This window comes from Carettochelys insculpta, chromosome 8, assembly GCF_033958435.1.
Source record: "Carettochelys insculpta isolate YL-2023 chromosome 8, ASM3395843v1, whole genome shotgun sequence".
Lineage (NCBI taxonomy): Eukaryota > Metazoa > Chordata > Testudines > Carettochelyidae > Carettochelys > Carettochelys insculpta.
The window spans coordinates 23,357,843-23,385,391 of record NC_134144.1 but is presented as its reverse complement, the minus strand read 5'-3'; the positions used below and the strand labels follow the sequence as shown (position 1 = coordinate 23,385,391).

Sequence of the window (27,549 nt, the reverse complement as noted above, 5' to 3'; positions counted from 1 at the left end):
CTGTAATTCTGTGAATAACATGGTTAGGTCCAGTGATGGTATCTCCAGAATAGATATGTGGACAAAGTTGGCAAGGGGGCTTGTTGCAAGGAAAAGTTCCAGGAGTGGTATTATTGTGGTATAGCCTGTGGCTGCTGGTGAAAATCTTCATAAAGTTGGGAGGTTGTCTATGGGAGAGAACATGCCTGTCACCTAGGGCCTTCTGGAGTGTGGCATCCTGATTTAGGATAGGTTGTAGGTCTTTAATGATGTGTTGCAGTGGTTTGAGTTGGGGGCTGTAGATATTGATCAGTAGTGTTCTGTTTGTTTTTTTGGAACTATCTCAGAGTAGTTGGTTTCTGGGTATTCATTGGGCCCCATCGATTTGTTTTTTTTACTTCTCCTGGTGGGCAATTCAGGTTTATGAATGTTTGGTAGAGATCTTGTAGTTTTTGATCTCTGTCAGTAGGATCAGAGCAGATGCGATTGTACCTAAGGGCTTGATGTAAATGATGGATCTTGTTGTGTGTGTAGGATGGAAGCTAGTAGCATGTAAGTAAGTATAGTGGTCAGTGGGTTTCCAGTAGTGTGGTACTGATCAGGCCATCATTGATTTGTATTGTAGTGTCCAGGAAATGCATCTCTTGTGTGGAGTGGTCAATGCATAAATTGATTTTAGTGTGAAGATTGTTAAAGTCTCTGTGAAACTCTTCCAGAGTCTCTTTATCATGGCTCCAAATGATAAAGATGTCATCGATATATCGTAAGTAAAGGAGAACTAATAGGGGATGAGAGCAGAGGAATCATTGTTCCAAGTCATCCACAAATATATTAGCATGTTGTGGGGCAATTTGGGTGCCCATAGCAGTTCTACTAATCTGGAGGTATATGTTGTCCCCAAATCGGAAATAATTGTGGGTGAGAACAAAGTTACAGAGGTCAGACACCAGACTGGCTGTGTTGACATCAGGGATGATATCCCTGATTGCCTGTAGTCCATCTTCACGTGGAATATTACTGTACAGAGCCTCTACGTCCATAGTGGCAAGGATGGTGTTGTCAGGAAGTTTTCTGTTGTTTTCTAACCTCAGGAAGTCGGTGGTATCTCAGAAATAGCTGGGAGTGCTGGTGGCGTAGGGTTTGAGGAGAGAGTCTACATAACTGGATAGTCCGGTAGTAAGGGTGCCAATACCCGAAACGGTGTCTCTCCAACACCACATTTTACAGACCTGTCTCCTCTGATACCACTTTGGAATTCCAAAAGAAACTACAACAACTACTTAAGGAACTCCCTGCTGCTACTCTGGACCTTATTCGTTCAGACACACCACCTGGGCCCCGACCAGGATTATTCGATTTATGTCCCAAAATCCAAAACCCTGGAAACCCCAGATGCCCTGTCATTTTGGATATTGGACTGGGGACCCAGGGGCCAGGTCTCATCCACAGTAGAAGATGGAGGACGGCCGCAAGAGTGGTGGCCAGCAGGTGAGCCTGTGCGTCCGAGTCTGCTCTGGGTCTTTGGGTCTGAGGGCTGAGCTTCAGGACCAGGCACTGGCTCTGCAACGCTGCGTCCAGCACTGCAGACCTCAGCAGCATGTGCAGGGAGCGGGTGTTTGAGAGGAGCCCCTTAAGGGTGTTGTTTAACAGGTGTGTTGTAAGCAAGACATCAGAAGTTATTCCTCCACTCTACTCTGCGCTGGTTAGGCCTCAGTTGGAGTCCTGTGTCCAGTTCTGGGCACCGCATTTCAAGAAAGATGTGGTGAAATTGGAAAGGGTCCAGAAAAGAGCAACAAGAATGATCAAAAGTCCGTAGAACATGACCTATGAAGAAAGGCTGAAAGAATTGGGCTTGTTTAGTTTGGAAAAAAGAAGATTAAGGGGGGACATGATAATGGTTTTCGGGTATCTAAAAGGGTGTCATAAGGAGGAGGGAGAAAACTTGTTCTCCGCCTCCAAGGGTAGAACAAGAAGCAATGGGCTTAAACTGCAGCAAGGGAGGTTTAGGTTGGATATTAGGAAAAAGTGCATAACTGTCAGGGTGGTCAAGCACTGGAATAAATAGTCCAGGGAGGTTGTGGAATCTCCATCTCTGGAGGTATTCAAGAACAGGTTAGATAAATGTCTATCAAGGATGGTCTAGACCAGGGGTTCTTAACCTGTGGGGTGTGCCTCCCCAGGGCAGGTGCAGAGGGAATACAGGGGAGATGTGAGGTGCCCCCCAGAAAATTTATCTTAATTATGTGTTGATTGGTTCATTGATTAATTTGGGGAAGGATGGGAGGTGTAAACATTAAGTTCACTTTCAGGGGACGTGTGATGGCAAAAAGGTTAAGAACCCCTGGTCTCGACAGTACTTGGTCCTGCCATGAGAACAGGGGGCTGGACTCAATCTCTCAAGGTCCCTTCCCGTCCTAGTATTCTATGATTCCAAGGGAGCACATGGCTTTCCAACCATGTGACCCTGTCCACGGTGTTTTCTGGCCCATTCTTTTGAAAGAGCACCCTAGGCTGTGGGGATGCACTTTTGGAAAGAGTGGATTGCTCTTTCCATCCACTTTTTCTGTGTGGACATGATCCTTTGAAAGAAGCTCTTCCAGAAAATCACCTTTCGAAGGCTCACTGTAGTGTAGATGTGGCCATACAAAATGGGAAATGATTGCTTAGGGAGGAGTACTGTAGACAGGGATCTGGGGGTCATAGTCAACCATAAGCTAATTGTGAGTCAACCGTGTGCCAATGTTGCAAAAAAGCAAACATCATTCTGGGATGTATTAGCAGGGGTATTTTAATATATTAGAAGTAATTCTTCAACTCTCTTCTGCACTGATTCTTCCTAGACTGGAATATTGTATCCAGTTCCAGGCACCATACTTCTGGAAAGATGTGGACAAATAAGACAAGCAACAAAACATGATTAAAGGTCTAGAAAAAATGTTCTATGAGGGACGATTTAAAAATATGGTTTAAGTCTGGGCAACAGAAAACTAGGAGGGGAGGGGATGACTGTTTTCGAGAACTGTTATGATCATGAGGGTTAGCCAGCAGCCTGGGAGTAAAAGCGTTAACCTCCTTAGCCAAGTGGGGTTGGCCTATAGGAATGGAGGTAAGAATTGAATTTTGGCTCCTTCCTCTTTTATTTTGTGTTTTCTTTTATGTTTTTTTTTTTTTCAGTCATGAGGGAGACAGACACAGAATATCTCCTTCCAAAAACAGGCCCTCCAGTCTTTTGTAAGTAGGGTAAAGTTTAAATAGATCTGTTAGGCTTTGTTGTTTTATGGTTTGGGAAGTGGGGTCCGATGTCTGTGCACTTTTTAGAAATGTTCTTTTACTCTCCTTGTAACTAAGTTCTAGGCCCATGGTGGAAACTCCCCATGTGTTTTACTTTGTAACTCTTCCATCTAGTCATGAGGCTTGCAACACAAATACTGTTGTAGTAATAAAAGTTCTCTCTTTTTCTTTTTATTAACCTGGTATTGGTTCATGTTTGTGTCCTGGTTTTTTACTTTTGGGGCTGAGATTTCCCAAGTAGTCTGTCCCCAGTTTCCTTATTATTACTTGGGTGGTGGCAGCGAATTTTATCCCCAAAATCAAAGTTTTTTCAGGATTTTTGGGGGAAGTTTATACCAAAACCTGGTAGATAAGGTTTTGGAGGTACTTTTGCTGGCCCCCACTTCTGCATTTATCTTGCTAGAGTGGGGAAGAAGCCATGACAAGAACATAAAAAGTTCTCACAGGGACAAGGGAGAAAAATTGTTCATAACCTCTGAGGATAGGACAACAAGCAATGATCTTACATTGCAGGGTGGTTAACGATTGGAATAAATTGCCCAGGGAGGTTGTGGAATTTCCGTCTATGTAGATTTTAAAGAACAGGTTAGACGAACACCTGTGATGATGTTTAATATTCATTCCTGCCATGAGTACAGGGGACTGGATTAGATGACCTCCTTAGGTCCCTTCTAGTCCTTTGAGTCTATGATTCCAATATCAGAAAGTATCGTGGAGTACTGATCACCTTCAGAGATGCATAGAATCATAGAATAATAGGACTGGAAGGGACCTCGAGAGGCCATCGATTCAAGCCCCCTGCCCCAATGGCAAGACCAAGTACTGTCTAAACCATCCCTGATAGACATCTATCTAACCTGTTCTTAAATATCTCCAGCGATGGAAATTCCACAACCTCCCTTGGCAATTTATTCCATTGTTTGACCACCCTGACAGTTAGGAACTTTTTTCTAATGTCCAACCTAAACTTCCCTTGCTGCAGTTTAAGCCCATTGCCTCTTGTTCTATCCTTGGAGGCCAAGAAGAACAAGTTTTCTCCCTCTTCTTTAAGATACCCTTTTAGATACCTGAAAACCGCTATCATGTCTCCCCTCAATCTTCTATTTTCCAAACTGAACAAGCCCAATTCTTTCAGCCTTTCGTCATAGGTCACATTCTCTAGACCTTTAACCATTCTTGTCGCTCTTTTCTGGACCCTCTCTAATTTCTGCACGTCTTTCTTGAACTGCGGTGCACACAACTGGACACAAAACTCCAGCTGAGGCCTAACCAGCACAGAGTACAGTGAAAGAATGTCTTCTCGTGTCTTGTTCACAACACACCTGTTAATGCATCCCAGAATCATGTTTGCTTTTTTTTCAACAGCATCAACACCGTTGACTCATATTTAGCTTGTGGTCCACTATAACCCCGACATCCCTTTCTGCTGTAGTCATTCCTAGACAGTCTCTCCCATCCCACTTTTATATAGTGATGTCAAGGTCAAAATTTGTCTACTCTGAGATGCAAAAGATCATTCCCCGTTGTCTCTGAGTAAGACACTTCTAAGGAATTATAATATGAAAATTACCTTTTCTAAATCTTCCTTGCTCTTTCTTCACTGGGGATTCTGCAATAGAAAGAAAAATAAAAACATATGTTTAAAAATGATAACAAGAGGAATGTCCCTGGAATGAGACTGTGGAATTTAGTCAAAACCCTATATTGGGAAGTATGTAGGTGAATGAGATTGTCATATGCTGGTTAGGTCTTGTCTCCATTAGAAAAAAATATTGCAAATTTTATATACATTTGCTAACACTGGTTTCAGCTTCACTGACATGGAAAGGCTCTGCTATTGTTGTATTACTGGGATGTGTAGCTGGTTACATGTTACTGGGACAGTGGGGAGATTCTTGGCCCCATTAAAGACAATGGCAAAAGTCCCATGGGAGGATTTCATCCCATGTCATCTAACTGCACAGCACAGGTTTAATAGGCAGAATACTTGAAGTGTCATTGGCAGCTAACACATATACTTTCAGTAGCCAACTTATCAACCCAACCCTGATCTCTCGATTGGTATCGTGGACCTTGTTTATCTGGGCGATGTCCAGGCCGGCATCTTTTAACGTTTAGTTTCCTGACCAAATGGAATGCTGGTTGTGTGGTTTGGATAAGCCCCCATCCCCCAGCTTATTGATCTTTTCTTCTTCTGGAACAGCGATGGCTATCCCTGCGACTCTCTTATCTAGGTCTTTCTCATCCAGGCTTGGGACTGGCATGGAGCTCTCAGTGGCTTCATGGCGGAGTTACTGGGACTGGCTGGCTACTTACAAAAGCAATTTCTCCTCTCTTGATGGTCAACACCTCCACATCAGCTACTGATAATGGGCCACATCCTCCCTGGCTGAATTGACCTTCTCTTGGCTCTCCTGTTGACTGGGACTCCTTCCTTTTCATCAGCCTATACATTAGACCCTCCTCTGGACCCCCACTCATGCATCTGATAAAGCAGCTCTTTCCCCATGGAAGTGTACACTCCAAAATATCTGTTAGTCTATAAGGTGCCACAGGACTTGTTGTTTTTGAAGATACAGACTAACTTGTCTACCTCTCTGATACTTGACTTAAAAATGAATTCTGTAGGTATATTGTCTCACTTGACCCACTGACATACTGTTGAATATTCTGAAGTTCATTCATGCAACAATAAAATGAACTCAAAGGCATTTTCTGCTTTCCTCTCATAACCAAATCCTAGTTTCACAGCCTATACCAAAGCCTACAGAACATTTTCAGTGTACAGATTTAATGTAGAATTGAATCTCCGTCTGGGCAATAATCACTGGATTATAAAGTGTTAAAGATAGAACAATAATGCACAGAGATTGGTTAAAATGAGAATATCTCAATTGACTTACCATCATGTTGAGAAAAGTTGGTATATCATGCAAATCCTTCTGTTACATTTACATAATAAAAATTCTTGGATGCTAATTCCAAGGTCTATAGTTTAACAACTCAACTTGTCAACATTATTCACTGGAAAAATGCTAAATATACTTCATATCTCAATAGAAAAACATGATGCTAATATAAGTCCAGAAAACCTCCAGTCCTGTAAAGATTTTCTCAGAGCATGCTGCACTTGCCAAGTGCCTCCCACCCATCTCCCCCAGGCAGTCCTCAGAGTAGCAGCAATGGCAGCTACAAACTCAGGCCCTTTTGAATCTCAGAGCTGTGGAGCAGTTGACTACCTCCCCCTCTCTCCTCCCTATCATTGCCAGGCCTGTTTTAGGTACATTCCATTCTGATGACTATGAGCTTTGAAAAACATATTTACATGAAAGCGGTGTATTTGAATTGGAGCTGGGTGAGTTGTGGGGGGAAAGCATTCTCGAACATGTTCACTCATTTCTAATTGTAACTCAGTCTGAACATGTTTGTTCATCCATGAACATTCATGCAAGTCTCTTGTTTACATGAGACAAATTGCATTTGCAGAAACATCCACCTCAGAAAGGTTCTCTTTAGGTCATCTACTGCGGGATCAAAAACTGTCTTCATGAAAAGTTTGTGACTGCATAGACATTTGTACAAACTGTTTTGAACACCACACGAATCTGGGAAGACTATTGTCAACTAATTCATAGAGTCTGGATGCTACAAGAATTGAAGCTGAGATTGTCAAAAGCAAACCACAGAGTCCTACCATTTCATATAGAGGAGTAACAATAAGCAGATACCAAAACCAGGCTGTAATCCTCTGTGGGTGTAGCCAATTAAAAAGAGACATCATGTTACAAAGTGAGGAAACAGGGACAAATAACTTCTCTTAATGCTCCCCTTATGTTATTCTTCCAGGCCCATTTTCAGACTTCGTTCCACCCCCTGTTACCTGTGCCTGGAACCCCCTTTTTGATTCTACCTACATCTCCCACCTCCACCCCACTTTTCTCTATTCCCTTAAATTCCTTCTTATAATCTATTCCATCAAGGTTGTTTATAAACTGTGCTGCAATCAGTTTAACAAATTTAACTAAATAAAAGTTCATTGCTCTGTATATACATGCCAGGTTCTCAGGTGACCACATAATCCTGCTGTACTCAAACTCAGCTTCTCAGCAGCCCATGACACTGCAATTTTCTCCTCTTCTTCACTAACACTCCATCTGTAGATTCACTGCCTGCCCACAGGCTGCTTCTTGGGATTTTGCTGGGGTGAAGCAGTTCATCTCAGTGAACCGATGTCAGAATCAGGGCATCAATCTGGAAGTTGTTCAGAAAGGGACTCAATCTTTATTTTCTCTGGCTACGTCTATATGTGCCACTTCTTCTGGAAGCAGCATGCTAATGAGCCATCCGGAAGATGCTAATGAGGCATGGATGTAAATTTCCTGCACCTCATGAGCATATGGGCATGTGGTTCAGCATCTGGAAGAAGCGGATGCATAGCCTGTGGGGATCTTCCAAAAGGAAACCCTCCTTCTGGAAGCCCCTTCTTCCTCAGAACATACCCCTCATCAGGCTCACTTTCATCTATTGTAGCAGGAGAGTTCCAACTTACTTTTTTACATTTTGTTTGTATTTTTATGTCACTTAAGTTTTAAAAATCACTGATGCTAGAGTTGGTGTAATTGATACCTTGACTGTGCCTTTAATGGTTTGCATCAGGAGAGAGGGTAGACAGTGGCACAGCTGCTGCTCTTCATCAGTGTTTACTGCCAGAAAGAAGCAGCATTAATTTACAAGTTAAGGTGGCATAGGTCAATAAATCACAGGCTTCCTGAATCAGCATACTCCCCAGCCACCCTGAACATATTCTCATCCTAACCTGCACTATTCTCCTTTGCAAGATTCTAGTCCCTTGCAGATCACCAGTGGCAGAGAGCAGCTAACTGCTACTTTTCACTCCTGTAGGGTTTAGGATGAATTGGACCCACTGTTTAACCCCTGCTGAGAAAATAAATGAGGGAATTCAGATTTCTTATAAGAGAACACTGTTGAAGTGTACATAATGTTAAGTCTTTTTCAGTTCAGTACTTAAAACAATTTGTTCTTCTTGAATGTTCCTGAATATGAGGAAGCATAAACATTTCTATAACAACACAACTTTCCATTGCTCTTCATTTACAGAGGTGTTCATGAAAAACGCTAAACCATCTGGCACTGGTTTTTACTGCACTTCTTTGCCATCCTCCCTGCAGTAACTTCTCTTTCTACACAGCCTTTGACATATTTGTTCTTTTGGAAACATCATGCCATAATTGCAGTTTGTACTTTTAAAGCAAAAATATCAGGCTTGCGGAGCCAATATGAAGCTCCATTGTGAGGCATTGTCCTTCCTCCCCTGGGATAATCCAGATAGTATCAGTTAAAAAATATTTTTAGAGAAGTGAAGTGACTCTGTTTGGTTTGAACATATTTCTAGCCCTTCCTGTTATTAAAAGCTTCTGCATGATGTTTAACTACAAGACATTTTTATTTTCTGCACAGTAACATCAGACTGTTTCATCACTGTGGATCATGCATAATCAGTGGGTGTTCTTTCACCAGAGGAAAACTAGTTGAGCAACCTGTTGACGTGATTCAGTCATGGCTTTCTTTTCCCTGAGACTCCCTACTTACCCCTCCTTCATCCTGAAAAATGGGAGTGGAATGAGTCCCAGTGCAGTCTGGGAAGATAACAGGACACATTGGTTAGAAGGTCCATAATGTGGACAACTCAAACAATTTCTCTCATCAGGGAAAGAGACATCGGAAAACGGCCATTTGTTTGGCAAAGGGAGGGGATTGAGGGCAATGTTGTGTGGGAAGATGACATCACACACCAACCACCACTAAAGGGACATTTTTCCCATAATGCACCAGTGGAAAAAAAGCCCAGAATGCTATGGGGCTGAGGGAAATGTGGGATAGGTTCCCACAATGTGCTGCTGCAACAGTCAAACTTTGGCTGTTTAGTAGGGATGCACTAAGCTGACTTTGTGAGGAGTGCGAATACTCAACTTTGACTTTATAAAACCCAGGGTTACAAAGTCAACTTTAATAAATTTGATTTTATTTCATAGTGTAGAAGTAGCCTTATTTTGATCTGTGTGCTATTTCTTACAATCACTTGAATCCTACCCCAGAGGTAAAATGTGTGAAATCCTGGTACAGATTCTAAAGGGTGCATAAAGGTAATCTTTGTTATGAGTAATTGTTACCTGGGAGCAGGGAAGTAAGCAGCTGTGCATCTTTCTCTTTATATAAAAAAGAAGGTGCACAATATGAGCTTGCTCTTTGTAAAACTTTATTTAGAATAAGCTGGATTTGTCTGTGGTTCAGGTCCTACTAAGATTGTGCACCTGAGTGCTGCAGCTAATCCCTTTACCTGAGCCTCCCTAGAGCTGAGCTGAGCTCATGCTGCTGCCAGCTGTGACTCCCATGTCTGTGCCAGTGCTGGAAGAGGCCTAAGGCCCTATCTCAGCAAGCCAGAGGGCTGAGAGGCCCCCTGGTAGCAGATGTGTTGGCACAGTTGTGTTTCAGCACATCATGTGACAGTTATAAGGGGATCGCTGTGACCAAAGCCCAACACATGTCCCACACTAACCTGGAAGAATGTCTTTTCCTTTCACTCTTTTAAACAAAGGTTTTTCCCTTTGTATAACTTTTCAGGAGAAAGGAGATCTTCAAGATAAATACATACGTGACCTTTGATTTTCAGTTACTGCAATTAAAACTGTCCATTTGCATGAAAAAGCATAATAAATATTGAAAGCAATTTCTGGAGTGATAAATTAAATTAACCCCCTGACACAAATTTCTGAATATGATTGCAAAGGAAAAATTTTTCATCTAAAAATCAGAATGGTAGTTAAATATACAAGATCTATACCAAATAAGAATGATACAATTTGACTAATGTATTTTCTTTTTAAAATTTATATTAATACTGCTTTAATTGCGACAAAAATAGTTGTTATTTGTGACTGATAGACATGTATATTACAAACATTATGGCTAAGTCTACAATGTGTGCTGCTACCATCAGGGTCATGCAAATGAGGGCACTCGAATGCAAATGAAGTACTCATTTACAAATCATGTGCTTCATTTGCATGCTCTTGCGTGATCACTGTCTTGGCAGAGGCTTCTGTCACCACAAAACAAGCTGTGTAAATGGGGTTCTGTTGACCAAATCCCCCCCTTATCAAGAGCTCCTTGTCCCTGACAAAACTTTGCATTGTCGATTGCCCTCGCGTGCATGACCCTGCCAGCAGCAGCACACTGGGTAGACATAGCCTGTGCGTTTGCAGGATACAGTGACTTGATACACCCAAGTACTTAAGAATGTGTCTAACTTTCAGCAGCAAAGTAATTCCATTGAATATAAACATATACTTTAGAGTTTACTGAGACAGACTTTTACAAAGTGAAAAAGGACTGATTAACTATTCCACAGTGAACCCCCAAGATTGAATTCTGCATAGGACAAACAGTGAGAGAGATTGACAGGGCAGTCTGGAACAGCCAAGGAAGGAAACATAAGAAGTGGGAATGGACTGGGATGTAATTACTCGTGCTGGCTTTGTGTACTGGATCAAGAGATCCCAGTTTCACCTGAGTTGAACTCCTGTCCTTGCTGGAATTCCTGCCATGAACAATCTCTCTCCTCAGTCAGGCAGTTTCTTAAAATGATTATCATAAAAATTGAAGATAAAATCCATTTGAACTGTACATTGTTTTGGTATGCTAATAAATTCTGAAATACATAGGGAAAATCATAGTAACGTATTTAAAAGGCACAGAGAAAAACTGGAGAAAGTCTTTGCTAAAGTGTGTATTAACATCTGAAAAATAATTCTGGGCACATGGCTGGACAACAAAAATATGACATAAATACAATACTCCTCTCCAACCTCCTGAAAAACCATTCTCCAGTGAGTTTAATGACCCCAGTTAGAACGGAGGCAAATGGGCACAGCCTTATTGACCTCAGCCGACTCACATCACCTTACCAGCTATAGAATCATCTGTTGGACCAGCAGATGGAGTATCTCATCTGTCAGCCACATAAGAACACCTCTCTTTTTGTGAGGGGTACATCATTCTTACGTGCACTTACTGCTGGCAGAACCTTAGTTTTTTAACCTCAGGGACACAAGGGTAAATGCAGGGCAAACCACTTCTGAAACCCTGAGAACAGATTTAGGCTGCTTTCTGCTCTTGCAAATTCTCGCCTGGAGGAATTTCCACTTTGGAGGCTCAGTTACAGAGCTTAGCAGAAGCCAACAGAGCAGAGCCTTAATCTAGTCCATTGTCACGAAAACTACAGTGAAAGGTCTTGCACATGAAAAATTAGTAGTGACAGTGATTATCATATTCACAATTAACTACTGAAATGTTGCAGTGAAATTTCTATGTCGCAGAGGTACCTCCGTGTGCAACATGATAGCATCTATGAAGAATCCATGTAAAAAAAATCTTTCAAAAAACTATTTAAACCCACTTTGGTTCTGCCATTTGAAATTCATACTCTGACTTTGAATGGAATCAGATGGTTTACTCTGAGGCCGGGATGTTCTAGTTGATTAAATACCAAATGCAGAAACCTGTGAGACTGATAGAAAAAGAGTGTAAGCAGCATAAGTTGCACTGATTTGGCATTCAGTGTGTGTACAAAATGAGCACAGTTTTCTGTCTAGGAGAATCAAAGGAAGCAGCTGGAGGGAAAGGAATTAACAGGAGAGTGTAAGCTAACGTAACCTTCTTGTTAGGTGCTTTTTTGTTAATTTCTGCCCTCTCAGCATATAACTTCCCACCCAGTGAATGCAAATGGATGCAATCTGTACTATTGGTATTTGTATCTGTTAACGTACTTTAGCATATATGTCATTCCTGAGCTTACGCATTTATGAGAGTTTGTTCTTTTTAATTTACTGAATTTAGCTCATGAATTCAGCCCAGTTAAGCCAAACCACACCCACGAGGTAGGAATCCTCACCTCTGTGTGACATATGGGGAAAGTAAATCAAAGCAATTAAATGACATCCTGGTATTTACATAGCAAACCATTGGAATAAAATCCAGCTTCTTATCCCTATGCCTACGCCGATGCTCATTAAGGAAACATTTCTTTTGAAACTGCAGTCCCGGAGTTGCAATCTTGGCTTTGACCTAGATTCATTTTATGGACTTGAATATGTGTAAAACTCTCTACCTTTATTTCCCTACCTATAATAAAGAGACAATAGACTACTTATTTATGGTGCTTAGTTCTTAGGAGCTTTGGGAGGATTAGATAATGTTTGCAACTATGACAATGAGTAGCACTGTGTCCAATAAGTGCTAAGAAACACATTAGCACCAGATGTGCCCTGCACACCTTCTCCCTTCTCCCCGATACATCATTCTGACGCTTAGGGGGAAAATGGTTACATGAAGCTGCTCTTCGGCATTGGGCTAGTGACATGGTTCTTGGCAGTTTTTATATGGACACAGATCTTTTCTAGGACTCCCTGGAGACATATTTAAGATGTCATTTAGAGCCCACAGGCCTTAGGGACAGATTCCAAAGTGTTAGATGTGACTGGTGACAGAGGACATTGCATCTAGTTTGTGACACACACACACAGCACAATATTGCAAACTGCCTCTGCATAAAGCTGCAGCACCTCTGGATCAGAACAGTAGGAAATGGTCTTTTGAGTTCTTATTGTACACTTCTAGGTTTCTAACTGATTTTCCAGGCTAAAGTATTTTATTTTACGGGAGAAAAGTTGCCATGTATGAAAGATGATGCATAGTGCCCTCAAGAGGTCAATTTTTATCTTGCAGTGCAGGCCTGATGTACATCAGCATATTTCCAGTGACATGGGTAGGCCCTGTGACAGGTGCATGCTCTGAACATGGTGAGGACAAACTAAACAACACTGATGTTTGCACAGAAACATACTGGAAGGACCCTCAGATTGCTTCCCACAGAGACAAGACAGCTTAGTTATAAATCTGTCCCAAACTGTCTGTGCATTACTCTGCCTAGGAATAACTTAATCCACTATGTCACTGGGTTTTGTGGCCTCATTAATGCCATATTGTGCAACTAGGCAGCACAGGGGTTTTTGACTCCAAGTTGAGACCAGAGGACTATGTGGATTCTGGAATCTTAATGGATTCATAAATCATTTGTAGGAAATCCATGAGGGGGCAGTAGCTTCCTGATGTAACAGCATCCTTCACTCTGGAAGATTATAGAACTTCTGTAGGAGAATCCTTGCACATTTTCTGATTATTATTTAATAAAAGACTCGATGTTCTCTATATACTCGACCGCATAGACGACAAAAAAGTCATCAACTCGTCTACAGAATAGTAATCTGACATTGTTTTCTCAAAGGCCTTTTTATATAAGTTTTGCTTTTTAAACAGTTTAAGTTGCTCTGCTTATAATAAAGCTGATCTGTTATTACAAAATGCATTTACTATCTAAATATTTCTGTAGTAGATCCTCCTTAGAATATCCCATTTCAGGAGCAAATTCAGATAAAGTGATATTTTCCAGCCACAGATTGCTGAGATATATGAGAAATGAAACAAGGGCATAGGGGATAAGCCACCTTCACATCAAAAAGACTCCTGTGCTTGATAACAAGATTTTAATATGCCGTATGAGGAATTTTCCTAATTATGCCGAACTTGTGGTATAATTTTTAAAGGTGTAGAGCACCTACAAGTCCCTTGGAAGGGATCAGAATATAAAAGTGCTCAGTTCTTCAAAAACAAATCAAGCCATTCAACTTCCTTTCCTTTTCAATAGCAGAGTAAACACTATGCACATTTCAACCAGGATGACAGCAAAGCTGAATATTTGGGATCTTAAATGTGTATCTTGGTAGGCATCTTATTATTTTGTTTCTATCAGCTGATGAAACCTCATGTGAACTGTTAACCTGATCAATCATAGGCATTACAGAGAAACAATAATGAGTGAAGGTAATTATTACTGTACCTCTTTGCCAAGCGGCAGCAACAAATGTCTATGGTCTTTAAGGTTACCTTCTGAGAGTCAGAGAAGCAGGAGATGTGATTCTAGGTATATTTTAAGAATAATTTTATTTACACCAGCCTCAGGACAGAGGCATGTATCTTTCAGCAATGTCAGCTCAATACCTATAGAGCAGTTCTTCCTCTAGAACTGATTTTACACAGGAAACTTTACCCAGAATCTTGCCTCAAAAACTCTTCACACACCAGACAGAAGATTTCCTGACACTTAGGGTCTAATTACAGCTTGAGTAAACATATTGTGGCAGGGCCAGGGTGAGGGAAGCCAAAACAAGCAGAAGGGCCTCATATTGGGAAACTGGGGAGTGGGCAGGCTATGCCCACAACTAAAAGGCCCCTCTCACAGCGAGGGGGGACCTACGAAAAGCAACCAGTCCCAGATGAATTCGGGGGACAAACAAAGGAAAAAAAATGGGTGGGAGTGAGGGTCAGAGGTTTAAAATAAGGGAGCCGGAGGGGGATACCAAGCAGAGGACCCCAGGACAGCACCCACCGCTCCTTGAAGGTGTCCAGGGAGTTGGTGGATGCCGCCCAGAGAAACTCTGCTCGGATTTGTGACCGGAGGGAGGAACGGAAGTAGGCCCCACAGTTGCAGGTCGCCCCATCTGCCAGCCTCCTCTCCCTGGTTTTGTAGATGGCCCTTTTGGCCATAGCCAGGAGGAGGCTGACAAGGAGGTCTCGCGACTTTGTGGGGCCGTGGATAGGGTGTGACAAGATGAGGAGGTGTGGGGAAAAGTGCAGCCAGAACCTCAAGAGGAGGTTCTGGAGAAGCCGGAAAAAGGGCTGCAGCCTGGCGCACTCAACGTAGGTGTGCGCCAGGTTCTCTTTTATGCCGCAGAAGGTGCAGGTGTCTGAGATTCTCCAGCTGATGTACCCGGTGGGCCGCGGAACCAAGGTGGAGTAGAGGCTGGCCCACCGAGACTCCCTACCCTCTGACAGTGGTAAGAGGTCCTGCCATTTGTGGTGGGGGTGGGACACGAGGGTGGGGAAATGGAGCGTGTGAAGCATGAGCGTGTACAGAAGATGTCTAGGCGCGGTTCAGAAGGGGACCGGCTGCAAGGTATGCAGCCGGCTGGGAGGAGGAGGGGGATGAGGACAGGCAGGATCACGAAGCCGGGGGCCCATGGAGAGGTCCGGAGGGCTAGGAGTGAGAGTGGGGGTAGGGCGCACCCTCTGGCAGGACCCGACCGAGGTAGATATGAGCAGTGGGTGGCAGGGCGCCCTTCACCTCCTCAAGTACGTGTCGGGGGGAGCGTAGGGTGGAGAGCCCCATGCTCCGCGTGAGCGCCAGGGCCTCCATCCAGTCCCCCCGGTTGTAGTCCAGGAGGTCTCCGACCCTGGTGATTCCACCTAGCACCAACTTCCGGCGCAGCGCGGGAGACTGCTGCCTGCACACGAAGGCGGAGGTTGCGTAGCAGGGGCTCCGCGAAGAGGTCTTCCCCCACGGCGGCCCTTAAGGACCTGGAGGCTGCGAGCAGCCTCCAAGTGTGGAGGAAGTCCTGGTAGAAGGCCGGCAGCTCCGAGAGGCCTTGCGGACGGTCTCTCCAGGATAAGTAAAGGAGCTGCCAGTCATATCGGAGCCCTCAGTAACGGCGGAAGAAAGCGTGCGCCAGCGTACTCCATTCCAGACTATCTGCACTGTTGGTGTTGAGGAGTCCCTGCAGGACCCGGAGGCAGAAGACATGGACCTGAGTGTGCACTCAAGTCAGGCCCTGTAGCCCCTGCTCTGGGGGAAGGTGGAGTACCCCTGCAGGGACCCAGTGCAGTCCTGGCCAGAAAAACTCCAGGATTAACCTCTGGAGCTGGTCCAGGAACTTCGGGGGTGGGACCAGGGTGCTGAGGCGGTGCCAGAGCATGGACAGGACTAGTTGGTTCAGCACCAGTGCTCTCCCCCGTAGGGAGAGATACTGGAGCAGCCCCGTCCACCTCCGCAACCGCTCAGCGACCCTGCCCTCTAAGTCCTGACAGTTTTCCGGCAGAGAGGGATGCGCGGCGGATAGAAAGACACCCAGACAGGACAGCGGGCCCACGCTGCACCAGATGGTCTGAAGCGCATGAGGGAGGCGGCTCATCTGCCATCCAGTCCTGACCACCAGGTCAGAGCTCTTGGCCTAGTTGACCCGGGCGGAGGAGGCTGCTGAGTTGACAGCTTGGCAAGCCTCCAACCACACCAGGTCTCCCGGGTCCTGAACCACAAGAAGCATGTCGTCGGCATACGCCGACAGGACCAGCCGCAGCCCTGCCTCTGGAAGCACCAATCCCGTCAACCTTCGATGAAGGAGACAGAGGACGGGTTCGATGGCCAGGGTGGAGAGCTGTCCTGAGAGCGGGCAGCCTTGTCATAATCCCTGTCTGAGCTGACCAGAACGGTCAGGGTCCAGTTGAGCTTGACCATGCACTCCGAGGCAGCGTACAGCACCCAGAGAAACCCGACAAAGCGAGGCCTGAAGCCGAAGGCCCGCAGGGTGCCCAGGAGATGCCTGTGGTCCACCCTGTCGAATGCCTTCTCCTGGTCCAAGGACAGAAGGGTGAATGACAGGCCGTCCCTACACCCAAGCTCTAGGAGATTCCGGACCAAAGACAGATTGTGGAGTATGGTACGGCCCGGGACAGTGTAGGTCTGGTTGGGGTGGACCACGTCCTGCAGCATGGACCCCAAGCGACGAGAAATGGCTTTAGCAATAATCTTGTAGTCCATGCTGAGGAGCGAGATGGGATGCCAGTTCCTGAGGTCGCGGGGGTCGCTCTTCTTAGGTAGCAGGGTGAGGACAGCCCGCCTGCATGACAGGGGGAGGAACCCGCTTTGCAAGGCTTCGGCCCAGATGCTAAGCAGATCTGGGCTGAGGATGTCCCAAAACACGCAGTAAAACTCCACAGTCAGCCTGTCCATGACCAGGGATTTATTGGTGGGCATGAGATGGAGGGCTTCCGAGCTCGGCTAGAGTGAGAGGGAGCTCTAGCCGGTCCCGGTCGCCCATGCTGACCGAAGGGAGTTGGTCCCAAAGCGCCCTGCAGGCGTTGGCGCCGGTCAGATCCGGGGAGAAAAGGGTGGCATAGAAGGCACGAGCCCTCTCGCACATCTCCGCCAGGTCTGTAAGAGGGGTGCCATCTTCCGCAAGAAGGCAGAGGATGTGTTTTTTTGGCATCCTCTTTTTCTCCAGGGCATAGAAGAAGCGGGAGCCACGGTCCATCTCCCAAAGCAGTTGGATTCGCGACCTCACCAAGGCCCCCTCTGCCCAGAGGACATCGAGGGCCCTGAGCTCGTCCCTCTTCTCCTGGTACGTGACACAGAGGGATGGATCTCCGGGGCTGGCAGCTAGACACCTCTCCTGCGCAAGAACCTCCCGTTCCAGCTGCCCTATCAATGCATCCTGCTGCCATTTGGCCCCCCGAGTATAGTCGCGGCAGAAGAGCCGCACATTCACCTTTCCCAGATCCTGCCACCACTGCGCCGAGGGAAAAGCGTGCCGCTGCTTGCGCCAGGCCAGCCAGAACTCCCGGAAGGACGCCACGAAGCCCACGTCCTCCAGCAGGCTGTTATTAAAATGCCAGTAGGCTGATCCCCGGCAAGAGGGAAGCCTTCTCGGCCACCAGGTGGTGGTCCGAGAAGGGGGCTGGCCGCACGCTGGAGGCGTGGGCCTGAGAGAGATGGTGCCATGAGATGTAAATACGGTCCAACCCGGAGTGCACGGATTTATGGCCCACCACTCGGACGTAGGTGAAACCAGCCTCCTCGTTCGGGTGGTGGCTACGCCAGACGTCCACCAGGGAGCGATGGTTGAGAAGCTGCCTGAGGACATCCGCAGCGGCCTGGCACTGCTCGATCCCCGTGCAGTCCCGCTTCTCGAGGGTGCAGTTGAAACCCCCGCCAAGGACCAGGCACTTGCGAGGATCAATGGCGTCGAGGAAGGCTGCCGCCTGCTGGAAGAAGGGTGTTCTCTCTGGGCCGAGTGTCAGGGCATAGATGTTGATGAGGTGGAGAGGCAGCCCCTCCACCCACACCTGGAGATACAGCAGGCGGCCCGGCACAACCTCAACACTCCCCAGCACCTCGGGCTGCAGGTCTGGGGAGAACAGGTTCGCAACCCCGGCCCAGTGGGCCGAGAGGTGACTAAAGTAGACCCCATCTCCCCACTCCAGCCACCACTTGGCTTCGGCGGCTGGCGTAGTATGGGTCTCCTGTATGAAAGTGACCGAGTACCCCCCTCCCAGAGGAAGGAGAGCACTCAGCCCCTGCAGAGACCTGACCCGCAGCCCCTGGCATTTAGAGTGGCAAAGATGATTGGCACCACTTGGAGGGCTGGGGAGGATCCTCACCAGAGGGAGCACCGACGGTTCCCGTGGGGCCATGCAGCAAACCATGACCAACCCCAAAAGTGATGAGGGCATCACGGAAGCCGCGGCCCGTTGGTAAGCTGTGGTGTCCCTCCTCCCAGTCCCCTTGCCCTCCTTCAGAAGGGCCCTCACGGACTCTAAGATGGAGTGGAATTCCCCCCAGCGCTGGAGGGCAAGAGCAACCTTGTTCTTGGATCCGCAAATGTCCTCCAAGAACTGGCACATCTTGCCTGCCAGTGCGTGGGGTGCCGAGGCCTCGGGGTCTCGAGTACCTGTCGGCCTCGTGTTCTTTTGGGCCCCAGGGCCAGAGAAACAATTGAGGTGGGGACTGGGGTCTGGTTTTGGGAGGGATGAGGGCGGCAGAGGGAGAGCAGCACAGGAAGTGCTGGGAGAGGGCAATATAAGGGGGGCCTCCTGAGGGGTTATGGCCTTGGGGGCGGGTATGAGAGGGCAGGGGTCAAGAGGAGGGGTGGGGGTAGGGCGGATGGAAATCATCAAGGGAAGGGAAGGGTCATGGGGGGTGGGGGGAGAAAAAGGAGGGTCTGGAAGGGGTAGGGTTGCAGGTTCTGGTGTGGGGCATTGGCTGGGAAAATGTATGAGGGTGGTGGCAAGGGGTGGGGCTAAAGTGGGGGCAGGGGCGGGGATATGAACAGAAGGGATCTCAGGAGGGGGGGCTTCTTCAGGTGGTGGGGGGGTAAGGGCGAGGTGCCAGCACACTCGGTGGCAGGCGCCAACAGGTTTGGGGGGCGGATGTCAGGGTTTTCAGCTCTAGGGGCAAAGGGGGGGTACAGGGGAAACGCTGATTCCTCCAGGGTGTCCAGGGGCAGGCCGACCTCTGCCAGGAGGTCGTTCCTGGTTAAGGGGGGGTTGCCCCCTGAGATGTCCCAAAGCAGAGGGGGGTGGTACCTGGGGGCTCGGTGGTGGGTTGGGAGGAGCAGGGTTAGGGTGGTGGTGAGTGAATGGAGAGCCCACAGGCCTCCAGTAGTAGGCCGTCTACGTTCAGGGCCACCGGGGTGAGGCCCAGGGCCTCGACCTCTTGCAAGAAGAGGGCGAGGCTGAGGCCCACCTGCTCCAGGAGCTCCGCAGCAGTAGTCTGGATAGCAGCCAGAGAGGTGTTGGAGGAGGGCACGGGCGCAGAAAAGACCGTCTCAGCCTCCTTGGGCTCTGGCTCTGGGGCAGAGGGGATGTTGTCTTTTTTTGGCCGCTGCTGCAGGGACCTCCGTCGCCCCCAGCAGATGGTTGGTAGCCGGGGGTTCGGCAGGTGGATCGGGGCTAGCAGCTCTCTTTAGTGCCTTGCTCGGCACCTCCACCCCCTCCTCTGATGGGGTGCGGTGCCGGGCGCGTGCACTCCTTTTCTTCCACTTCCCCCCCCCCACCAGTACCCAGCCCTCCGAAGAGGCAGGCTGGGCAGTAGAGGAGAAGGGGCCAGGGGACAGAGCTGACAAGGAGGGAGGGAGGGAAGGAGGGGCAGGGCGGCAAGGGAGAGGGACAACCCGCCCTGGGATGGGCCCTGTTCCGGTCCTGCCACTAGCCCTGCCTCCCTCTCCTCCGCAGGCCTGGCTCTCATGCCTGTTCGGGCGCCGGCGCCTGCTTCTTCCTGCCCGGCACCATGCAGCTGGGCATCCTCCAACGCCTGAGCGGCAATGGATCTGTCCGCGATGAGAGGAGGAGGGGCGGTCCCAGGGCCTGTCGCGGTCAGGGCGCCACCGATCTCGTGGCTGATGCCCCCCCGGGTCGAAGGAGGTCCTGGGCTCCTCTTCATGCTGGGCCAGGGGACAATTCCTCTGGACGTGCCCCGCTGCCCGGCACACAAAGCACCAGGCCTCCCCCAGAGTATAAAAGACCGGGTATTGGGCCCCTTGATAGGGCACCAGTATAGTCCATCCTGGGCCACCCCGCCTTCTGCTGCTGCCAGCAGCAGTTGGACATGGGCCTGCCAGTGGAAGGAAAGCACGTGCTGTAGGGCGGGGTCTTTACAGCCTACTGAGAGGGGACTCGGGACCGACAAAGGCTGGCCCAGGGCGGTGAGGAATGGCAGAAGGGCAGAGTTGGGAAGGAAGGGTGGGACAGAAGAGAAAACCACCTGCACGCCCAGGTCTTCGAGCAGCTCCAGGGGCACATGCACGCCCTCAACCGCCAGGCCCCTCTCCACCGCCTCCCGGGCAGCGGCCTCTGAAGCCAGGAAGAAGACTATCTTCCTGAACATCCGGGAGGCTGCCACCACGGCCGCGGGCCCCACCACCCGTGCCAACGCCCGCACATAGGTCTCCACATGGGGCGAGGCAGCCACCAGGAGACAGCAGACTCCATGCTTCCTGGTGAGTGCAGGGAAGGGGCCGCAACCGTCCGGGATGGTAATCCCGGCGGAGGCGGAAGAAGTAGGGTGTGGGGCGGCGGCCACCTCCTGGGCATACAACCTGGGGGCTGAGAGGTCAGGGCCCCCAGGAGTGGTGGAGGGAGCAGGGGGGAAGGAAGAAGGGGAGGCTGCAGTGGGTGTTCTAGCAGCTGGGGTGAGAGTCGCCGCCGCGGGAGGTTTGGCCTTGCGGGTGGGGCTCTTGCCCTTTCTTTTCCCCTGGCTCTTCCTGCCCTTTTTGGGGGGGTGGGTTTGGGGCTGGGAGGAGAGTTGCTGTGCTAAGGGAGTCAGGTCCTCCCACTGGCAGCTGCACGGGGTCCCCGGGCTGGAACCCAGCACGAGTGGGTGGAGGCTGGGTTCCCCCCCCCAACCATCCCTCACCCCAGCGAGGGCAACAGGGCCCTTCAGGGGTCCTAGTGGACTGACCCTGACAGAGACCCAGGAATAGGACTAACGTTGAGACTATTTTTGATACTGTGACAGAAGCTGAAGATGTTGGTCTTATCCACAAAAGGTTATTATCTAATGAATAAATTTGTTTAGTCTTTAAAGTGCTGCAGAACTGTTTGGTTTTTGTGATATCTAAGCGATCGTTGTGCTATCTTTCTCAGGTGCCAGAACAGTGAAGATGTGGTAGTGTTCACTGAATAAACACACATTGGAAACCTGGATAATTGCAACATAGCAGTCCAAGTTCTCTTTCAGGGGTATGCCAACACTATAAGCCCATGGCGTGATTACAGATCAAGCAGATGTACCCAAACCAGCTATAGCTTAGCTTACTCTAGTCCTAGAAAAATGAAGCTGCTGCCACAGCTGCACATGCTACTCTACAGGCTCACACCAGAAGCAATTACTGAGAGACCCCCTAGAGGCAGGAGGCTGCATCGTCCTGGGAAATATACACAAGAAACAGTCACTGCTTTTAGGAACTCACAATCTGCTTATAAGACACCAGACACCAAATGAATATAAAAGACACACAGGAGGACAGGAAAAAGGACACTTACCTGATACCACACACGTCTCTTGGCATGCTTCTAGTGTGATGAAGTTGTTCTCATTGCCTTTGCAGCCACCGTACTGAAAGGCCTCACACTGCTGGGTTTGAATGTTGAAGTAATACCTTATATATATTGCTTTACATGGACCATCATCTGCCTTCAAGGCACAGATTGAATTTCCTAGCTTCAGTGGTGGCAAAACAGCACCTACAGTGGTGGGGAGAAAGGTAGTATGACACTAAAGTTAGTTTGATAATTCAGTTTAATTTCTTCAGTAGCAGTAGAGATTTAAACATTGGCCCAGATTATAGCTCTTGCCCCAAAATCATCCTATTTTGTTCTTTGCCCCTTGCCCTTGCTCCTAGATTCTGTGAACATCACAGCACAACATTTAGTGCTTCATGTTCTGTACGCCTTTAATACATGCTTATAAATAAGAACATCTTGATCAGATCCACAGTTCTAGGAGTGAAACCCTCATTGCTGACATAACATCTATAGATGTAGGGAATGTGGCAGAAGGAACGCAGTGCTGCTGAAGGCTGGGAGGAGTGTGTGTCCCAGAGATCATTTGCATGAGAATGCAAAGGTGTGCATGTGTGATACCTTTTCAGGCAAAGCCTAATGGGTAGCAAGTAAGCCATGAGATTTGGTCTATTGTAAACATGTAGTTGTAAAATCACAATTTAAGCTGACACTTAGTGTGGGAGTTGTGAGATCTCACCAATGCTCTGGGTTGTTGTGGGGGACAGGGCAGTCACCTTAGCTGTGTAAGACATTGATTACACAGAGCTCCCTGGTTTAAAGCATTGTGAGAAAGAAGGGGAGGGGCACTGGTTGAGCCAGCTTGCTGAGTGCCATGGCCCTGCCTATGCCTTGGCCATATAGCTATAAGCCTGGCTTGACTAACCCTCCCCACCTGTTGAAAGACAGAGCTGGATACTAGGGTGTTTGTGAAACCCCATATGAGAGATACCAGGAGCTGAAATCGCAGAGTGGCAGCTGAGGCCCTGCAGAGCTGAAATCACAGGATTCTGCCTTAGGGCAATCCCAAGCAGTGGGGTTGGGCAGATGACAGCGACCAGCTGGTGGGAGCAACAGCAACCGGCTGGCAGGAGCAGCGGCGGACGATGGCGGGTGGCTGGTAGGAGCGACGATGGTGACCTGCGGGCGGCCGGTAGGAGGAGCAGACGACGATGGTGACCGGCGGGCAGCTGGTGGCAGCAAGGGGAGGCTGCAGATAAGTGGACAGCTAGTACTGCCCTGGTGATGTGTCTGTGGGCTTTGGGTTTGGGACTGCACCGCAGAAGGTGCACCCTGTAACTGTGTGTGGGGTAAAGGGCCAAGAGCCCCAGCAAGAGACTGGGTTCTGCTGCATATGGGGATGGTATCTGGGTGAAGGGGGTTTGTCTCTTCTTTGCTTAGATATACTGCATCTGTCGCTGTAACCTTGGGGTAGGTTATGGTCATTAAACAAGCCATTTCTATCTCAGACTCTGTGCTTGCGATGGGGGGGGACGGGGGAGAACCGCCTTAGGGGCACCCAGCACGGGGGTGAAATTGTCCCAGGCCACTGGGTGGGGGCTCGAGCCGGTTGGTTGTATCCTTGACAGGAAAACCCCACAAGAGTTGAACCCAGCCCTTCTGGCAGGCATCTGGCATTAATAGAAGGGTTACATATACAATCAAAACAGCTCAAGTTGTAGAACTTAAGAAGGTACATAGTGGGTTGGACAATGGTCCATGCAGCCTGGTATATTATCTCTGACAGTAGCTGATACCAGATGATTCAGAAGGTATGTACAAAAATGTGTAATTAGAGGAGCCCCCCGCTGTCTCTTTGTATGTGATTACAAAAAAGTGGATGAAAGAAACAAGGTAAATTGAACATATTTGGATGTTTGTGAAGTCTTAGATGTGGTTTCTAAGGAAATAATGCAATCAAAATTAATTCGGGTCACCTTTGCTATGAACACTATCCTGGGGATTGAAACTTGCAGTGTGCAACACCAGTCTATGCTTCTGGTAAACAGAGGCTAGGGCCACCCCATGCATGAGGATGCATCTTTGATCAGCCTGACTAATACCTATTGATGGCTCTGTCATCCATGAATTTATCTAGTTCTATTTTGAATCCTTGTTATAGTTTTGGCCTTCATAACATCCTTCACATGGAGTTCCAAAGGTTGTCTGTGTGTTGTATGAATAAATGCTTCCTGTTTGTTTTAAGGCTGTTTGCATATTAATTTCATTGGATGATACCTAGTTCTTACATTTTTAGCATGCACTTTAGCATAAGGCTAAACACCCACATTTGGGCAATTGACAAATTGTCACCAAAATATTTTTTAAAAAATGTTTGATTGAAGTGTGTGTGTGTGTGTGTGTGTGTGTGTGAGTGAAATTACATAAACTTGATGGGAAAGCTATTTGGAAAATGTTACAAAAGTTTGTTTCACTATATTCTAAATGGCAAGGTTCAGTGATATTCCTTCGACCCTTTGCTTTGAAATTTACTTTTTATATACTAAAGCAAAAAGAAAGGAGTATGATCCGGTTTAAAATTATTTCAATTACCCCGATGTAAATTATCCTGGAATCTTGTTCTGCATTTTTAATGTTTTGGGGGAAAGGGTACTTTCATCTCCGTTTGAAAACAAATTAAAATCTATGACCCATTCTACTTAGCCATCTGGTTCCATTTAGATGAATCTTGGCTTTAACAACATTTTTTTTTCTTCTAGATAATATAGAAATTCTTGACATTTGAGTGAAAAATATAGGCCACTCAGAGAAAGTAAACATTAGGGGTTAAACTGAAGCTTATAAACTAGAGCAGCCAGTCTCAAATATGGGTCAGGACTCCAATGAGTTTTGTGACCCCCTTTCAATGGGGTCACCAGAGCATCTTAGACTTGCTGGGGCCCAGAGCCAAAACCCAAACCACACTGCACAAGGCAGAAGCTGAAGCCTGAGAGCTTTAACCTTGGGCATAAGGGCTCAGATTATAAACCTCTGCCTGGGGCTGAAAACAGTGGGGTTCTGCTTGAGCTTTGGTCCACCCTCCTCCAGGCTCTGGCTTCAGGTCCCCCACCTGGGTCACGAAGTAATTTGCTGTCAGAAGATGGTCATTGTGCAATACGGTTGCCAGATATTTTGAAAATTCATGTGGGACAGGCAGCTCGAGCAGCTGGATCCCTGGCTGGGCAGGGAATTTAATGACAAGTCCCGCATCCTGCATTTACACAAAAATGCCCTGCGTGATATTTTTGAATAAATGCAGGACATGGGACTTAGTCCTGAACTTCCATGATGCTCTACAAATTGCAGATCATCTGGCAACCCTATGTGCAATGAAGTTTGCGAACCTCTAGCTTAGTGTATTTTTATTGCACTGCAATAGCACTTAGACAAAATGTCTCCTCAGCTATCACATCCAGGCAGGGGGTGGGGCCCAAGACAGCATGCTGACAGCAGGGCCCAGCTGATGGGTGATGGATGCTGAAATCAGTTGCAGCCTGGGGCTTGCCTTAAGGCCAGGCCTGTCAGCTACTGATTCAAAGGTGAAAAGAGTTGTTGCTACACAGTGATCGTCTTGCAAGCGGCATGAAAAATCTGATTTCTGTGAAAGAATCACAGTATAATGGAAAGAGCAAAGTGGGTGCTTCATTCAGGGTCTCATAAACGCCAATCTACTAGCCAACCCTTTCTCCAGGGAACTAGCACTCACCGGGCACTTAGCCGGGAGCAGTACTAATGGCACACAATGGACAGCAAACAGCTCCTCTGTGCAGGGTGCAAAGAGGACAGAGGGCCCCTTCCCCGCCTCCTCGTCTCTTCCTCCCAGAAAATATTGGGCACAGTTAATTCTTCACAGTTGTTTCTGTTTAGGTCGCTGAGGCATTAATGCTAACAAATAATTAAGAGGACACCATATGCCTGACAAATGCTCCTGGAAATGGGCTAGAATGAGTAGGAGATGCTAGCTCGGAAACTGAGGGTAGCCTTTCAACAAACAAAACCAGAATGGTACTGCAGTAGCAGCAACACTCTGGGCACGTTAACATGGAGCTGTTCTCCTGGCAGCTCCATGCTAATGAGCAGTCTCGCAATTGCAAATAGATGCTCATTAGCATAATCACATGGCTAATTAGCATAGTCATGTGAGATCTCACTGCTGGAAGAAGCTGCTGCCAGTAGTAAACAAGCTGTGTGGAGGTGCCTTGGCTGGTTAAAAATCCCTCTATCTCCAGTCCCTTATCCCTTAATTTTTTTCTGGTGACAGTGGGGGTTTTGGCTCACAGAAGCACGTCCACATGGCTTGTTTTATGCTGGCACCAGCCTCTGCCAGCAGTGAGATCTTGTATTGCTATGCTAATTAGCCATGTGATTATGCTAATGAGCAGCCATTTACAATTGCGAGACTACTCATTAACATGGAGCGGCTGGGAGAACAGCTCCCTGTAGAGGTGTCCTCTCTGAAATAGTGCACACTACTCAGTCATGAATCTATTCCCTGCAGAAATACAGTAGTCTCTCAGTTTATGCAAGGGTTGCATTCCCATGCATGCTCACATAACTTGAATTTCCCGAAGTTGAGGGGCAGCTTTTTCCCTGGCGGAATGTAGACTCTGCAGCTGGGGAAGCAGCAGAAACACCTGGAGCTCCATTTGAAAGGTAAGTTCTGGGGTTCGGGGTGGCAGTTGGGGAGGGTTAAGCCTGGTGGCGGGTTGGGGCCCTGGGAGGGGGACAGAGGGGTTAAGCCTGGGGTGGGTTAGGGCTGCAGGGTGGTGGTGGGGAGTTGAGTCAGAGCCACATGGGGCGGGTGGCTCAGTTAGGATGGGGGAGTTAAGCTAGAGCCGTGCATGGGGGTGGTGAGCTGGGCCACGGGGTGGGGTTGAACCTGGGTAGGGGGATTGAGCCGGAGCCATGGGGGGGGGCAGGGTTTGAACTGGCGCCATGCTCGAGTGGTGAGCCAGCAGGGGGTTTGAACTGAGTTAGCGGTGGTGAGCTGGATCCATGCGTGAGGGTTGGTGAGCCGGGTGCAAGTGTGGGGGCGAGCCAGAGCTGTGTGTGGGTTCTGTGCAGGGCTGAGGGGTTGAATTAGGGGTGTTACAGGTCCAGGGGAGGGTTGAGCCAGGACTGGGGTGGGGGTGGAATTTTCAGTTGTGCTTAACTCACGTTAATGCGAGTTAAGTGCAAATTGAAATAGTGCATTTCAAGGGTTTACTGTACTCCTACTGTTTAACTTCATTATGAAATAGACCTTTAAAATCATTTAGGTGAACTCAACTTTAGAATATTTAGATTAAAGTAAATTGAGTTGAAAAGCTGAAATCTATGCCTTTTAATATACGATAGGTTGATATTACTGACATTAACTATAGTAGAAATCTTGTTAGCTAGACTATACTGCAGATACTGTATGGGGATGTTAAGAGGGCACTGTAGTTAAGACCCAGTTAGCAACCCTGTGGATGAAGCCCTTTCACTATTTTGGTCATATTGTGCACCCATTTTTTCCCCTCCCAGGCTATGTCTACACTAGGACAAAAC

At 47.7% G+C, this 27,549-nt stretch overlaps 1 protein-coding gene across 3 annotated transcripts in view; it reads right to left on the bottom strand.

The window, feature by feature from the left end:
* Positions 1-27,549, bottom strand: part of TFPI (tissue factor pathway inhibitor) — an 81,739-nt gene that overhangs the window by 21,593 nt on the left and 32,597 nt on the right. For all 3 annotated transcript variants that reach the window (XR_012646406.1, XM_075001295.1, XM_075001296.1), the window contains exons 3-4: positions 22,000-22,200; positions 4,841-4,879 (exon numbers count right to left, since the gene is read on the bottom strand). Coding sequence is in view for 2 of the 3 variants with exons in the window: in XM_075001295.1 (XP_074857396.1) it covers positions 4,841-4,879; positions 22,000-22,200 (240 nt within the window). In the remaining variant the exon portion in view is untranslated. The remainder of the gene's footprint in view (positions 1-4,840; positions 4,880-21,999; positions 22,201-27,549) is intronic.